General features: G+C 44.7%; 1 protein-coding gene across 4 annotated transcripts in view; it reads left to right on the plus strand.

Moving 5' to 3' along the window:
- The first annotated feature begins 3,932 nt into the window (after positions 1-3,932).
- The window catches only part of aff3 (ALF transcription elongation factor 3), a 31,810-nt gene continuing 17,957 nt past the window's right edge, over positions 3,933-17,785 (plus strand). For 2 of the 4 annotated variants that reach the window (XM_036958599.2, XM_090215374.1), the window contains exons 1-2: positions 4,246-4,559; positions 17,647-17,721. In XM_036958599.2, coding sequence (XP_036814494.1) covers positions 4,491-4,559; positions 17,647-17,721 — 144 coding nt within the window. In that variant the 5' untranslated portion in view covers positions 4,246-4,490. Of the gene's footprint in view, positions 4,560-17,646; positions 17,722-17,785 lie in introns of all 4 variants that reach the window. The other 2 variants (XM_036958600.2, XM_090215375.1) reach the window with 2 other exon arrangements.

Genomic DNA, 17,785 nt, shown 5'->3' on the forward strand with positions numbered 1-17,785 from the left:
AGGGCCTGCCCATGGTCTGATAACCGTAAACAGGTCACCATGGGTATATTAGCAGTGCAGTCTCTGAGGGGTTCAACCAAAACTCAACCACGTTGAACCAGGAGAGGCGAGACACATCCCGGTGAAGCTAGTGGCTTCCTCCTCATTGTAGAGCAGGAGTTTCCCTTTAACCACTGGTTATAAGCAAATGGTATATGTATTTCTATACTATGTTATACTATATTACTATACTATACTACTATACTACTATACTACTATACTATTATACTACTATACTATTATACTACACTGTACTGTACTACTATACTGCTATAATGTATTACTATACGACTATACTTTACTAGAAACACAAATTATATGCTCATATACTATATTATACACATATGTATGTTTGTTACACATATAAACACACATGTATTATTTCTGTCAATGTTTTACGTTTTTTACCAGACTGTTCAGTTCAATTCTGTCTTTTTCCTAGTGTCACAATTTCCCCAACAATGTTGAATCCCTTTGCAATTGCAGTTCGTGACACCCTTTGTAATCCAGTGGAGGCTGGTGAGGGGAGGACGGCTCATAATAATGTCTGGAATGGAGCAAATGGAATGGTGTCAAACACATGGAAACCTTCTATTTGAGTTATTTGATTCCATTCCACTTATTCCACTCCATCCACTACCATGAGCCCGTCCTCCCCAATTAAGGTGTCACCAACCTCCTGTGATTCTCTCGGAGTGAACATCTGAGTGAAAATACTCAAATGAATGAGAGCCGAATAAGCAAATACAGTATCTGTGTTTCTGACATAGGTTAGTTGTTATTAGTTTATAGATGTGATCAGTGGCACCTGTCTGTCTGTCTCAATTGCTGAGCAGGACAGTTTGCCATCAACAGCAACACTTATACTGTAGAAGGAAAATAACTCAAGGAATAATGAACCACCAATAACACAAATTGCCTTACTAATGTTGTTCATTAAATTCAATTAAATAGAAACTCTGTATAATCCCTCCTGACTCCTTTCTTATTTAGACATTTGGTCTTATCAGGGCAGGGAGGCCATATTTGTCTTCCTTCGCCCTCTCCTTTTTCTCTCTCCACTTTTTGGTTATATTCTTCAAGTAGCCTCTTATTCTAATGTGGCATGCACTGTTGCTGTGCACCTGGAAAAGGGATAGAGTGTTATAACTCTTCAACCTCTACATTCATGATTTGGCTTAGGCTATTCTTTACCAAACCAACGATTCTGCATTATCAATTTAATTATTCAAATGTAAAAAAATATGCACAGCCTGACCTACCTGTGCCTCTTTTTCCTTCAGAATCTTCTTCTGGGCTATCTCCGCTTCCATGTGTCGCATCTGTTTGGCCCATCCATCTTCTCTTAAGCTCCAAACAATCTCCATCGCCTGCATCTGGTCTGATAACCTGGCCTTGTCCTTGGCCCAGTCGCTCTGCTCATTTCCCCGGGCTTTCTCGGTCTGGACAATTTTCACTGCCAGTCTCTGAATGGTCTCCTGGAGTGCAGTTTTCTCTGTCTCTGCCATCTTGATCTCTGCCTCTGTTGTTTTCGAGGCACACTGGAGATCCTTGATTATCTTTTGAAAGCTCTCTGCTTCATCTATTAGAGCAGATTTCTCCCTCTTCCAAAGCTTCTCCAGTTTTGACCACTGGTCTGAAAACATGGCTTTGGCCTTGTTCCAGTCTTCCTGCTCTTTTCCCCAGGCTTCCTCTGTCCTCACCTGTTTCTTCACCAGTCTTTGAATGATCTCCTGGAGGGCAGTTTTTTCTGCCTCTGCCCTCTCATTCCCTCTGGTCATCTCTTTTAGAGCTTTCTCTTGGACTGCATATGTATTCTGCTCCCACTCTACGCTCATCTCCAACTCCTGAATGTTTTTTATCAAGTGCTCATGCTCAGCTCTCCTCTCTTCTTCCATCCTTTCCTTCAGACGCTCAAACCTCGACTTTTTTTCAGCCGTTGGAGTAGCATCAGAAACAGCCTGCTCTGTCCTCACCTCTGCCTTGGCCAGGGGGGCGTATTTAACCCACACAACGTTAGAGACCTGTCGAGACAGACACGGTTCAGTAGTTAATAGCTTTTTGTCCTTGGTTGCAGATACTACATGTTTTGCTCAGCCTGACTGTGCACTGTGCTGCTCTCTGGGAAAATAATAGATGGCAAGTTCAGACACTGTTCTGTCTATTGTCCTAACATGGTGGCATAGTCCAAATATAAAATACTTTGTTGAGCTATATGTAATTGCACTTATTCGCCATTCTCTCATTGAAGTGACAATCAAATGACATTTTAGTAGGCCTACACTGTCCTGGTGTTTATCAATATAGTCTACCAACAAACTATTCAACAATGCATGCTGTAGTAGTTATTACTTTTACTTTGAATGTAATGAGTCATACTTAAACTTGTTCAGACATACAGGTGGCTGTTTAGTGTCCATCACTTTGCCCTGCAAATACCATAGGTGTAGGCTATATTACAGGAATTCCTCTCACTAATGTATATAGTCATGGCATAGATTTGCCCATAATATACTGTATTTTACAAATTCCAATCATATTTCTAAAAGTCATTTTAACCTAGCAGGAAATGAGTGTCCAGTTGTATCATCTGATGATCTTATTGGCCTATATTATAGCCTGGCGCCTTACAGAATTGTTTAGGCTAGCCTACCTGTTCTTTCTTCCTCCGAGATTTTCGCTGCATGGCTGAAAAACAAATCAAAATATTGTTTTCAATATGGCTATGCTGAACAAGTTTGATAGGTGGTGCGTTACATTATCCTGCTGTTTGTTTTTGTCCTGAGCGTTCGCAGGCCAGGCAGTGCGCTCTGACTGCGCAATAATGGCTTTGGAGCGTATGCAATGTGTGTCATCACTGGGTATCAGTTCGATTGATGTATGATAAGTTGTCAACTACCGTAAATTAAATGTAATTATTTGTGTGTGTGAAAATCCAATACAGAATGGAAACAGCATTGATTCACCCAGCTTATGTCCATGATAATGCATGTTGCCAGAATTCGAATCTCTAATATTGTACCCTATATACCGGTACACAGAGCCATATATAGTTAGGTCTAAATACATGGCACTGGTGGTACCATGCACAAAACTAGAATGGGATTTATATTTATATGATGGTACCAACATCAGAAGCTGTCACAACCTGATCAGTTTCACCTGTCCTCGTTATTGTCTCCACCTCCTCCAGGTGTGGTTTATTTTCCCTGCCTGACTCTGGACTTCTTTTCCCGCCTGCCTGATCATCCTGCCTGGCCTGACCTTGATTCTGCCTGCCCCTTCGGTACCTTTTGAACTCTGAACTGGGTTTGACCCTTTCGCCTGTCCACGACCATTCTCTTTCCTTCCCCTATTGGATTCATAAATACTGTAAGACTCCAACCATCTGCCTCCTGTGTCTGCATCTGGGTCTCGCCTTGAGTCGTGATAGAAACACCCAAATAAAACAACGAGGTGCTCAACTGCGTTTTTCTCCAGGGTCTCCTCTCGCACTAGACGGTTGGGCTCAATTACAAAAACATAGCACACGTAGACTAACTACTGTATTTCACCTTTTAAAAGTTAGTAAAGCTGCTGAGATACTCAATCGCTTGATCTGCCAGATGTTGACTGGTCTATGCCCTCCACTTCTCCTGGGAGATAAAAAAACTATTTTTCTCTCTCTCCTTCCTCAGTCTCATCTCCTTGCGGACCCCCCCCCCCCCCCCCCCCCCCCATACTCTTGTGAAAAATGTTCACATTTTAAAACGTAACTATCACAAGCGAAAATCGAATTTGTACTTTCAAATCTCACATCCATTTCCATTTAAACCCGCTCCTCCTCTCTCTCTCTCTCTCTCTCTCTCTCTCGCCCGCAGCATCTGGGGCAGGAACATGAGTCATATTTCATTAGAACAACACCAACTCTACACAACACAGACCCGCTGCGTCCCAGTCCAGACCCCAGCAGAGTGCATTAGCGGTAATGATAGATCGCACAGGCATTCACTGGCAGGATGCGGAGAGGGTGAAACAATAATAATTGAACAGCAAGTGACCCCTTTCACTTTTCAGAGATTGTACACTGGGTGCATGGTGAGATTGTGCGCTGCACTGTGCTTCCATTCAGATACGCGCTGGGAGGAGTATGTGCCACATTGTTTCCGTGTGTGAGTGTGGGTCATTGATGTGAGTGTGTCTAGGTAGCGGCGCACCCCGCGGATGTTTGAACTTCGTGCCTGAACCTATAACGGATGCGTCACGTCGGCTCTGTCATGCGAATCCTCCCGTACGCCAACGCACAGCGCACGCTCGCTCCCAAGACGACACCGACTCCGTGACTCTCCATTTGAGCTGGTGACGCTGCTCGCTCTCTGGCGGTAGAACGGGATGTTTGGCATTTGTACCGATTTGTGCTCGCACGGTGCGTCTTCTGTGAGATGGACCGAGGAGAGGACCAGTGACCAAACATGCCTACAGTCCTCCGCGACAAGGGCAAACTTTCCAACGTCTCTTTGTTGCTTCGATGTGCTTTCCAGGTGAGAAAAGATACATGGCTATCTATTCAGTCAAGTTCATGTGATAGTCAAGAAATACAATTTCTTATAGTTTGTTTTGCTTTCTGTGTTTTACTTGAAATGTAGAATACTCTTCTGTAATAAGATTTTTTTGTAGGCTATTGTATTTCCGTTCTCATTTCAATTTACTGTAAAGTGAAACCAAAATTAATTATATAGAATAATGCAACAAAGCTAATTAAGGATGTATTGCAAATACAAAACAACAATTCACATGGTTTGAAATGTTATATTGATTTGTACAGTCTATGGTTTGAATAGTCACGATGAGATGTAAAATAAGTTGAGAAGTCTTGAGGTCAGAGACAGTTAAACCCATTTCCGTCGTTTGACAGGCCAACCCACAACCTTTCGTTTTCACTTTAGATTGAAGCATACACTGTTCTAAATATAGAAACGGTAAGAGAACTATGAAGACATTTAAATACAACTGTACTACATAGACCGATCACATCGGTCTATGGGCGCTGAATAGGCAACAGATGGTTGTAGAATAGTTGGTCTGTATGCTGTTTGTTTGAAGGTGTTATGATGGGTTGAGGTTGGTTTGGGCCGCAGGAGACCGTGGTGTGTGTCTGGGGGATTGCGTCACCATTACTGTACCCTGCTGATGTTTTAAGAGATGTGTGAAATGCATTATGCATATTATGCACACATTCTACAGCCACACTTTCAGCACTGTGTTCAATGACAGAGGTGCACCTCTCTCTCTCTCACTCACTCACTCACACACACACACACACACACACACACACACACACACACACACTTCTCCATGCCAGTGCTTGATCACGCAGTCAGACAGTGGAGTGACTCATGCACACACACACACACACACACACACACACACACACACACACACACACAGCAGAGAAAATAAGAACAGTCTCAACAGCCAATTATTGCAGGATATCCAAGGATATGCAGTAACAACAACCACCAGTATTTCAGCAAGAAAGATAATGAGTGGAAAGAGGTACAGTAAAATGGGGACTAGAGATAGAGAGAAGGACAGAGGAAGGTAGGATGGGGGAGAGAGAGAAAGGGGAGAATATGAGCATGCCTCCCATCAACAGCTGTGATTGTTTAGATATGATTCACCAACCAACATCAACCTCCCCTCAACTGTGTGTGTGTCCATTTCATACGTGCACTCCTGACTAGTGTTTTAGATCCACTGAATCATCTCACTCTCTCTGTCTCTCGCTCTGTCTCTGTCTCTCTCTCTCTCTCTCTCTCTCTCACTCACTCACTCACTCACTCACTCACTCACTCACTCACTCACTCACTCACTCACTCACTCACTCACTCACTCACTCACTCACTCACTCACTCTCTCTCTCTCTTTCTCTCTCCCTCTCTCTTGTTTACTCTTTTTCTCTCTCTCACTTTCTCTTTGAGACTATATGCAACATCTGGAACAGGAAATGGTAGTGGCAGGCATGTGTAGCTCACAGGTGTGTGTGTGTGTGTGTGTGTGGACATGCAACCTGTCATTGAACACAATGCTGAAAGTGTAGCCATATTATAAGCACAGATAGAAAAAGGAGCCAGATGTTTAATCAAATGGATAAATCTGATCCATCCGGTTGGAGGTTTAATTTAGTTATTTCATTTAGTTATTTTATATTTTTATATCTGTATTTGTCCAATATAAACTCTTGTTTGCAACTGTTGGACTAATGGTTACACCGTAGATCAGCTATCTAGATGCAGGCAAGAGTGTGCAAGGCGGTATTGAACGTGTCAAGTCTGTCACCTTGATTACTCAAATTTCACTTGACCTGTGTGCACCTATGTTGTAAACGTTCATTCATTGGCTAGGTTGTAGCAACCTGATGGGAATAGGGAACATTTTAGTATCATGTAGTAGCCTAAATCTATCGATGTTACCAGTGGCGGTTCTAGCTTGTATGGCTCCTGGGCGAACCCCGCTGCACCATTCTGCACTAACTGTACTTTGTACTCAGACGTTTGGAACAAAACAAATAAATAATCAGAGCATTTAAAACGATAGAAACATATATACAAAAATAAGACTCATACATATCAAGAAGAAGTAACAAAGACAAATAGAAACAAATTGTAGTATATAAATACAAATATAAAAGAGAATCAAATTATTACACTATTACCCTATTGCTAACAAAAAAACACACAAATAAATCTAAATTGCACAAATCCTATATCACACAAATACACAAATAGAATAACGCACTTGTAAAGAAGAGAACCTGATTTTTATACTATTGCACTTCAAACAAGAAACACACAAACTAAATTGCACAACTAATTGCATTACTAATTGCATCAGTACTGTACAAAGTTAGAGGTGCGCTATTTGATAGATTCCCCCCGCTCCCCCTACCTCGGGCTTCCAGTGGGGAGACCTGAGGTCAACCTACCCCCGCCCCCTTCCCATCTCGTACTTCTGAGTGGGAGACCTTCCCAGGCCTGCCTAGCTCACAAACTAGAATCAGGGCACCCACTCCTTCAAGGTTAACTGACCCACAGTCCCACACGGTGACATGATATTATTGACGTGACGTGCAAATGAGCGATAGAAAACCGATCGCGCAAATGTCACCATTCGGAATATATTTATTTTTATTTTTTGTGCGGGCGTGGCATGCCGCACCCGGCAAGATGCTGCCCTGGGCGGCTGCTCATGTCGCCTCCGGCAAGATGCTGCCCTGGGCGGCTGCTCATGTCGCCTCCGGCAAGATGCTGCCCTGGGCGGCTGCTCATGTCGCCTCCGGCAAGATGCTGCCCTGGGCGGCTGCTCATGTCGCCCCCGGCAAGATGCTGCCCTGGGCGGCTGCTCATGTCGCCTCCGGCAAGATGCTGCCCTGGGCGGCTGCTCATGTCGCCCCCGGCAAGATGCTTCCCTGGGCGGCTGCTCATGTCGCCCCTGGCAAGATGCTGCCCTGGGCGGCTGCTCATGTCGCCTCCGGCAAGATGCTGCCCTGGGCGGCTGCTCATGTCGCCTCCGGCAAGATGCTGCCCTGGGCGGCTGCTCATGTCGCCTCCGGCAAGATGCTGCCCTGGGCGGCTGCTCATGTCGCCTCCGGCAAGATGCTGCCCTGGGCGGCTGCTCATGTCGCCTCCGGCAAGATGCTGCCCTGGGCAGCTGCTCATGTCGCCTCCGGCAAGATGCTGCCCTGGGCGGCTGCTCATGTCGCCTAAATCCACCACTGGATGTTACATTTAACTGGGTGAATGGAAAATGAATGACAGTCATCCAATATGCTGTAATAGAAATAAGGACATGCTCGTAAAAAAAATGTATCGTCCTCCCTCATCTGAACCCCCCCCCCCCCCCCCACCCCCACCGCCACTGGTAATAACATAATAAATATTTAACTTCAATAGTTTTGTTCAGTTTCTCTTGCACAAGGGTAAAACTGGTTCGTGTGAGTTTTGTGAGCATTTGTGTGAGCATTTGCTCACTGAAGTCGGTTACGATGCCGAATTGCAGTCAGTTCAAGTTCCTGGTGAGTATAACGAGCACGCCGATAAGCTTCCCTGAGACGGTTTCTGACACTTTGAGCAGAAATTCTTTGGTTGTGTAAACCCACAGTTTCATCAGCTGTCCGGGTGGCTGGTCTCAGACGATCTCGCAGGTGAAGAAGCCGGATGTGAAAGTCCTTGGCTGGCGTGTTTACACATGGTCTGCAGTTGTAAGGCCGGTTAGACATACTGTCAAATTCTCTAAAACGACATTGGAGGCGGATTATGGTAGATAAATTAACATTCAATTCTCTGGCAACAGCTCTGGTGGACATTCCTGCAGTCAGCATGCCAATTGCATGCACCCTCGAAACTTGATACATCTGTGGCTTTGTGTTATGTGAAAAAACTGCACACTCTACAGTAGCCTTTTATTGTCCCCAGCACAAGGTGCGCCTGTGTAATTATCATGCTGTTTAATCAGCTTCTTGGTATGCCACACCTGTCAGGTGGATGGATTATTTTGGCAAAGGAGAAATGTTCACTAACAGGGAGGAATGTAAACAAATTTGTGCACAAAATTTGAGAGAAATAAACTTTTTGTGAGGATGGAACATTAATGGGATCTTTTATTTCAGCTCATGAAACATGGGACAAAGACTTTACATGTTGTGTTTATATTTCTGTTCAGTATAGGTACAACGGTAGACCTGTTTTATCAGAGTACTGGATATAGCCTCTGGTGGTAAACCTGGTTCGTATGGGTATATTAGGGATGAAGTGCATGTATAGACCTAGTATATATGAATGTTGAGGCTTGAGCTTAATGCCCATGAATTGACCTGGTTTATGTAATGGGGTGTAGAGATGTACCAGGCTCCTATAGGTCATGGGTTTGAACAGACATCTATTGCCCTTTCAAATCCTTTCTGATGACACGTTTGTGGTAGAAAAACAGTGAATGAGGCTGGGAAAAATTTAATATACCACTGTACTATGAGTTTATCTATGAAATGGTTAAGAGGTCAGAGGTCACAGGACTAAGATATGCAATAAACAGGGTTGGAGCGTGCAGTGGATGGCTGGATACAGGTACATGTTGATGACTTGGTGGAATACAGGTCTTGGCAAAGTGGGTAACAGGGCTGAGATAGGCAAGTAACAGGGCTGAGATAGGCAAGTAACAGGGCTGAGATAGGCAAGTAACAGGGCTGAGATAGGCAAGTAACAGGGCTGAGATAGGCAAGTAACAGGGCTGAGATTGGCAAGTAACAGGGCTGAGATAGGCAAGTAACAGGGCTGAGATAGACAAGTAACAGGGCTGAGATAGGCAAGTAACAGGGCTGAGATAGGCAAGTAACAGGGCTGAGATAGGCAAGTAACAGGGCTGAGATAGGCAAGTAACAGGGCTGAGATAGGCAAGTAACAGGGCTGAGATAGGCAAGTAACAGGGCTGAGATAGGCAAGTAACAGGGCTGAGATAGGCAAGTAACAGGGCTGAGATTGGCAAGTAACAGGGCTGAGATAGGCAAGTAACAGGGCTGAGATAGGCAAGTAACAGGGCTGAGATAGGCAAGTAACAGGGCTGAGATAGGCAAGTAACAGGGCTGAGATAGGCAAGTAACAGGGCTGAGATAGGCAAGTAACAGGGCTGAGATTGGCAAGTAACAGGGCTGAGATTGGCAAGTAACAGGGCTGAGATAGGCAAGTAACAGGGCTGAGATAGGCAAGTAACAGGGCTGAGATAGGCAAGTAACAGGGCTGAGATAGGCAAGTAACAGGGCTGAGATAGGCAAGTAACAGGGCTGAGATAGGCAAGTAACAGGGCTGAGATAGGCAAGTAACAGGGCTGAGATTGGCAAGTAACAGGGCTGAGATTGGCAAGTAACAGGGCTGAGATAGGCAAGTAACAGGGCTGAGATAGGCAAGTAACAGGGCTGAGATAGGCAAGTAACAGGGCTGAGATAGGCAAGTAACAGGGCTGAGACAGGCAAGTAACAGGGCTGAGATAGGCAAGTAACAGGGCTGAGGTGTTTAGGCAAAGGAACTGGAGTCAATGGGTAATACATAAGGCTAGGTAGGATATGGGTGTATGAGGACTTGGTTGCATTAATATTAGGATATTGGCATGTGGGTGTTAGGGTTAGGGCATGGGGGTAATTGGGTTTAGGTTTGTGGGTAAGTGGGCTGAGGCATATAGATATTGGGGCTGTGGTGTGGGGGTCATTGGGTTTAGGTGTGTGGGTAAGTGGGCTGATGTGTATAGATATTGGGGCTGGGGTGTGTGGGTCATTGTGTTTAGATGTGTGGGTAAGTGGGCTGATGTGTATAGATATTGGGGCTGGGGTGTGTGGGTCATTGTGTTTAGATGTGTGGGTAAGTGGGCTGATGTGTATAGATATTGGGGCTGGGGTGTGTGGGTCATTGTGTTTAGATGTGTGGGTAAGTGGGCTGATGTGTATAGATATTGGGGCTGGGGTGTGTGGGTCATTGGGTTTAGATGTGTGGGTAAGTGGGATAAGGTATATAGATATTGGGGCTGGGGTGTGTGGGTCATTGGGTTTAGATGTGTGAGTAAGTGGGCTGATGTGTATAGATATTGGGGCTGGGGTGTGTGGGTCATTGGGTTTAGATGTGTGGGTAAGTGGGCTGATGTGTATAGATATTGGGGCTGGGGTGTGTGGGTCATTGTGTTTAGATGTGTGGGTAAGTGGGATAAGGTATATAGATATTGGGACTGGGGTGTGTGGGTCATTGGGTTTAGATGTGTGGGTAAGTGGGCTGATGTGTATAGATATTGGGGCTGGGGTGTGGGGGTCATTGGGTTTAGATGTGTGGGTAAGTGGGCTGATGTGTATAGATATTGGGGCTGGGGTGTGGGGGTCATTGGGTTTAGATGTGTGGGTAAGTGGGCTGATGTGTATAGATATTGGGGCTGGGGTGTGTGGGTCATTGGGTTTAGATGTGTGGGTAAGTGGGCTGATGTGTATAGATATTGGGGCTGGGGTGTGTGGGTCATTGGGTTTAGATGTGTGAGTAAGTTGGATAAGGTGTATAGATATTGGGGCTGGGGTGTGTGGGTCATTGGGTTTAGATGTGTGGGTAAGTGGGCTGATGTGTATAGATATTGGGGCTGGGGTGTGTGGGTCATTGGGTTTAGATGTGTGGGTAAGTGGGCTGATGTGTATAGATATTGGGGCTGGGGTGTGTGGGTCATTGGGTTTAGATGTGTGAGTAAGTTGGATAAGGTATATAGATATTGGAGCTTGGGAATAGTGGTAAATACTGTATCTCTTAATTTTATTATAGGCACAGCACAGCATGTTCCCATCGGTCGTGACAGAAAATAAAACATACCGTTTCACATACTTTTCAATATTATTTTTCAAAAAGCAAAATGGGGTTAGGGGTTACTAATTGTATAAGGTGTACATAGTGGGCATATCTGAAAGAAATGTGGGAACAAATGTGTTCACACTAGGATCCGCAGAAGGCTACAGTAATGATGGTTCAATGCCCACAGAGGATCAGCAGAAGGCTACAGTAATGATGGTTCAATGCCCACAGAGGATCAGCAGAAGGCTACAGTAATGATGGTTCAATGCCCACAGAGGATCAGCAGAAGGCTACAGTAATGATGGTTCAATGCCCACAGAGGATCCGCAGAAGGCTACAGTAATGATGGTTCAATGCCCACAGAGGATCAGCAGAAGGCTACAGTAATGATGGTTCAATGACCACAGAGGATCAGCAGAAGGCTACAGTAATGATGGTTCAATGCCCACAGAGGATCCGCAGAAGGCTACAGTTAATGATGGTTCAATGCCCACAGAGGATCAGCAGAAGGCTACAGTAATGATGGTTCAATGCCCACAGAGGATCAGCAGAAGGCTACAGTAATGATGGTTCAATGCCCACAGAGGATCAGCAGAAGGCTACAGTAATGATGGTTCAATGCCCACAGAGGATCAGCAGAAGGCTACAGTAATGATGGTTCAATGCCCACAGAGGATCCGCAGAAGGCTACAGTTAATGATGGTTCAATACCCACAGAGGATCAGCAGAAGGCTACAGTAATGATGGTTCAATGCCCACAGAGGATCAGCAGAAGGCTACAGTAATGATGGTTCAATGCCCACAGAGGATCAGCAGAAGGCTACAGTAATGATGGTTCAATGCCCACAGAGGATCAGCAGAAGGCTACAGTAATGATGGTTCAATGCCCACAGAGGATCAGCAGAAGGCTACAGTAATGATGGTTCAATGCCCACAGAGGATCCACAGAAGGCTACAGTAATGATGGTTCAATGCTCACAAACACACACCATGGAACACTGCAGATTAGCAGATTACCGAACACAACAAACAGACAAGCAAGTCTCAGTGAAGAATATTTTTGATGTAGGCTCACAAGCCCTGGTTGGGTTTCGCAACCTATATCTGTCAAGGCATTCTCATTGGTTACTGAAAGACCACCACTGTATAGACCTCCACAACACCTGTTTTATTTTACTGTGTGGATGTTGTCTCTATGAATTTTCTCAAACTGTTTTTCTGTCCTCACTCAGGTCATAGGAAGTGAGTGTAGCAGCTGTGTCTAGGATATTCTAGGGTAAGAGATGGTTGACTTTATACTCCCACCTGGCCTACGGGACCATAACTGCTGTACTGATCTACACTGCTCTGCACTAGCTAAATCAGGTGTGTAGTGCTGGAACAAATGTGTGTGTTGGTACACGTTACACTTTCTCCTGTCCTCTTAGTGGTGGTTGCCCCGAGGCTACTAGTAACAGACCTTTGGGGGAATCTCTGTTGCTGTTGGTAGCTGAAGCTGAACAGAGTATGTCTGACGGTATCCTGCCTACTGAAATACTGTTCCAGTGTGCTGTTCATGGTCTACCTTTCCTAGCCAAAAGACTAGCACAGGAGAGAGAAATGAAGAGAAAGGATGGGGAGAAATAGAGGGAGAGCAGACAGAGAGGAAGGCGAGAGGAGAAAGAGCAGAAGAAGAGGGAGGAGGAGAGGGAGGAGGAGAGGGAGCAGAGAGAGGGGGAAAGGGAGTGGAGAGATAGCGGCACACTGCTCACCTGGGAAGGCTTGTTGTTGTGAGAGGAGGGGAGTAAGGGATGAATCAGTGTCCTTGGTTACTGAGAGGGAGGAGAGGAGAGATAATGAAGTGAAAGGAGGAGTAGAGAGAGGGAATACTTGCCTTCTGGGGTTATGGGGAAAGGGCTGTGTTTATGAAGAAGAGAGGGGAGAGGAAAAGAGTGAGAGAAGTGACAACAGGTACTAGATGTGTCTACTGCATTACGTGTGTGTGTGTGTGGATGTGTATGTGTGTGTGGGTGTGTATGTGTATGTGTGTGCGTGCGTGTGTGTGTGTGTGTGTGTGGGTGTGTATGTGTGTGTGTGCGTGCGTGCGTGCATGCGTACGTGTGTGTGTGGGTGTGTATGTGTATGTGTGTGCGTGCGTGCGTGCGTGTGTGTGTGTGGGTGTGTATGTGTGTGCGTGCGTGCGTGCCTGCGTGCGTGTGTGTGTATGTGTGTGCGTGCGTGCGTGTGTGCGTGCGTGTGTGTGTGTGTGTTAGACTGAATTGAATGAAAGGAGACATGCTTCTCAGAGCAGACTCTCCTTACTCTGCTCATTACTGAGCACTAACAGACTCTACTGTTCTATCACACATGTCCATCGGTTTCAACTCTCTCTCAATTCAATTTCAATTTAAGGGGCTTTATTGGCATGGGAAACATATGTTTACATTGCCAACGCAAGTGAAATAGATAATAAACAAAAGTGAAATAAACAATAAACAATTAACAGTAACATTACAGAATAAAGACATTTCAAGTGTCATATTATGTCTATGTACAGTGTTGTATACATTCTGATGTGCAAATAGTTAAAGTGCAAAGGGAAAATAAATAAACATAAATACGGGTTGTATTTACAATGGTGTTTGTTCTTCACTGGTTGCCCTTTTCTTGTGGCAACAGGTCACACATCTTTCTGCTGTGATGGCATTGTGGTATTTCACCCTGTAGATATGGGAGTTTATCAAAATTGGATTTGTTTTCAAATTCTTTGTGGGTCTATGTAATCTGAGGGAAATATGTGTCTCTAATATGGTCATATATTTGGCAGGAGGTTAGGAAGTGCAGCTCAGTTTCCACCTCATTTTGTGGGCAGTGTGCTTTTGTCTAATTGTGTTGCTGTCCTGGGGCTCTGTGGAGTCTGTTTGTGAACAGAGCTCCAGGACCAGCTTGCTCTGTAGGTGAGGGCTTTGTTATGGAAGGTTTGGGAATCACTTCCTTTTAGAATTGAACATCTCTTTTCTGGATTTTGATAATTAGTGGGTATCAGCCTAATTCTGCTGTGCATGCATTATTTGGTGTTTTATGTTGTACACAGAGGATATTTTTGCATAATTCTGCATGCAGTCTCAATTTGATGTTTGTCCCATTTTGTGAATTCTTGGTTGGTGAGCGGACCCCAGACCTCACAACCATAAAGGGCAATGGGTTCTATAACTGATTCAAGTATTTTTAGCCAGATCCTAATTGGTATGTCGAATTTTATGTTCCTTTTGATGGCATAGAAGGCCCTTTTTTCCTTCTCTCTCAGATTGTTCACAGCTTTGTGGAAGTTACATGTGGTGCTGATGTTTAGGCTGAGGTATGAATAGTTTTTTGTGTGCTCTATGGCAACATTGTCAAAAGGGAATTTGTGTACATGGATTTTATAATGTTGTATGTTTTTCCCCCAACACCACTTTCTATCAATAACTATAGCAGACCCTCATGCCAAATTGAGTCGAAAGCTTTTTTGAAATCAACAACGCGTGAGAAGACTTTGCCTTTGTTTTGGTTTGTTTGTTTGTCAATTAGGGTGTGCAGGGTGTATCCGTGGTGAAGTCTCTCTCTCTCTGTCACACACACACATTCACACACACACCAGTGGCGGTTGGTGCCGTTTAAGATTAGGGAGGAATTTTGTAATTTTTTAATGAGCATGGCCTTATTTCTATTACAGCAAATTGGATGACTGTAATTCACATTCCATTCACCCAGCTCAATGTAACAGCGATAGATTTAGGCTACTACATGATACACACATTTTCCCTCTACCCATCATGAGGTTTCTACAATCTAGCCTACGAATGAACGTTTTTAACGTAGGTGCACAGGTCGCAAGACAAATTGGAGTAATCAAGGTGACAGACATTGAAACATTCAGTACCACCTTGCACACTCTTGCCTACATCTAGGTGATCTAGTGTGCAATCATTAGTCCAAACGTTCCATTTTGCAAACAAAACAAGAGTTTCTATTGGGCAAATTCAGGTAGGTTGATCCATTTTTTGTTCCGTTTGCTTCCATTTAATTTTTGAAGAAATTTGTTCAAAACTGTTCAACTATTCTCTTTCTCTTCTTTGAGTACTCTACTCACAACATTTTATGCACTAGATTAATTATCTAATCCTTTGATTGAGAATTATGTCAGTTCATGTTGCAAGAGATCTGATTGGTTGGAGGACGTCCTCCCGAAGTTGTCATAATTACTGTGTAAGTCTATGGAAGGGGGGTGAGAACAAAGAGCCTCCTAGGTTTTGTATTGAAATCAATGTACCCAGAGGAGGCCCGGAATCTAGCTGACCTCCCGTTACACCATGGTGCTCTCCTACAGAGTGCTGCTGAGGCTACTGTAGACCTTCATTGCAAAACAGTTTGTTTTAATCACATTTTTTGGTGATGTGAATATATTTAGTTATAGTTGTATCTAAAAAATAATAACTTTTTGAATGTTTCACTATTTGTATTTTTTTTATTCACTAAGTAGGATGGTCCTCCCCTTCCTCCTCTGAGGAGCCTCCACTGACACACATACACACACACACACACACACACACACACACACACACACACACACACACGCACACAGCCATCAGAACAGATAAGGCCTGACCTTTTCCAGAGCCTGCTTCCTGTTCAATGGCGATGCAAAAGTCGGCATGGACTAGACACACACACACGCTCACACCACGCACGCACACCACACACACCACACACACACACACACACACACGCTCACACCACGCACGCACACCACACACACCACACACACACACACACGCTCACACCACACACACACACACTATTCTTCTTCTAACATGGCTGTGACTTGTCTTTGTCAGTCAATCTAATCATTTGGATGCGATGAGGATTGGAGGAAAGATCTCTCTCTGGCTGGCTTCCTATTCAGAGCTTGGCTCATGTACTCAGATAGAGCAGATAACAGATAGCAGATAGTTCACTGGGCACTGTCTCATAATCGCCCTGATGATTATCACCTGGATCATCAAAACCCCTGTCCTCCCTCTGGTAGACCAGTGCTTCAGGGACATCACTTGCAAACACACACACACGCAAGCAAGTACGCACGCACTTGCACACACACACACACACACACACACACACACACACACACACACACACACACACACACACACACACACACACACACACACACACACAAAGACACTAACAAAAGAGAGATCACAAAGACAGCTACAAATACGCACAAAATACACAGAAGTTGATGTACAATATACACAAAGTGGTAGGAACAAAAGACAGGTTGTCACTCAAAACACATCACAGACACAATAGAGCAGAAACCTGTTTCACACTGTGTATACGCTGTATCGTGACACCTCTGAATTCACACAGACACACACAAACATGCAGACACACACACATAGACATACACACAGATCATGGACAATTTATCACAACCTACATCATTCACAGACACCCTACAATCTCCATCCCCATCCCTCACCCTCATGTCTTTCACAGACACCCTACAACCCCGATCCCCATCCCTCACCCTCATGTCTTTCACAGACACCCTACAACCCCGATCCCCATCCCTCACCCTCATGTCTTTCACAGACACACTACAACCCCGATCCCCATCCCTCACCCTCATGTCTTTCACAGACACCCTACAACCCCGATCCCCATCCCTCACCCTCATGTCTTTCATAGACACCCTACAACCCCGATCCCCATCCCTCACCCTCATGTCTTTCAATGGCTAGAGTTAGATCTGCATGTTCTTTTATTCAGGAAGGTAGTGAAGTAAAAGTTGTCGATAAAATAAATAGTAAAGTACAGGTACCCAAAAAACGACTTAAGTACTACTTTAAAGTATTTTTACTTAAGTACTTTACACCACTGTTAGCAGGGAAGTAGAGAGTAATCTGAGCCACTGTTTCAGAGGAAGTCATGATAAATAGCACAGCACTCCCTCTAGTGCCATTCACCTTCTATTGGCAAAAATATCCTCATTGGGCACTTAAGCCTGTAGCATGAGTCAACCCCAGAAAACTCAAATTCTTATACTGTGTGTGTGTGTGTGTGTGTGTGTGTGTGTGTGTGTGTGTGTGTGTGTGTGTGTGTGTGTGTGTGTGTGTGTGTGTGTGTGTGTGTGTGTGTGTGTGTGTGTAAGTGTGTGCTTGTGCAGATGCTTGTCAGTAATGTTAGTAAAGTCTATCCAATCTCTGTGACCTCTGACCTCTAACCTTCATACTCCCAGGACATGAACCACTCCTGGCAGTCCCAGCAACCCTCAGGAGGTGGCCAGGCCCAGTGCTTCCTCTACAACCCTAAAGTAGGCCTATGTGTGTGTGTGTGTGTGTGTTTGTGTGTGTGTGTGTGTGTGCGGGGGGGGGGGT

The sequence above is a fragment of the Oncorhynchus mykiss genome, chromosome 22 (assembly GCF_057628025.1).
Source record: "Oncorhynchus mykiss isolate SJ-2025 chromosome 22, ASM5762802v1, whole genome shotgun sequence".
Taxonomy (NCBI): Eukaryota; Metazoa; Chordata; class Actinopteri; order Salmoniformes; family Salmonidae; genus Oncorhynchus; species Oncorhynchus mykiss.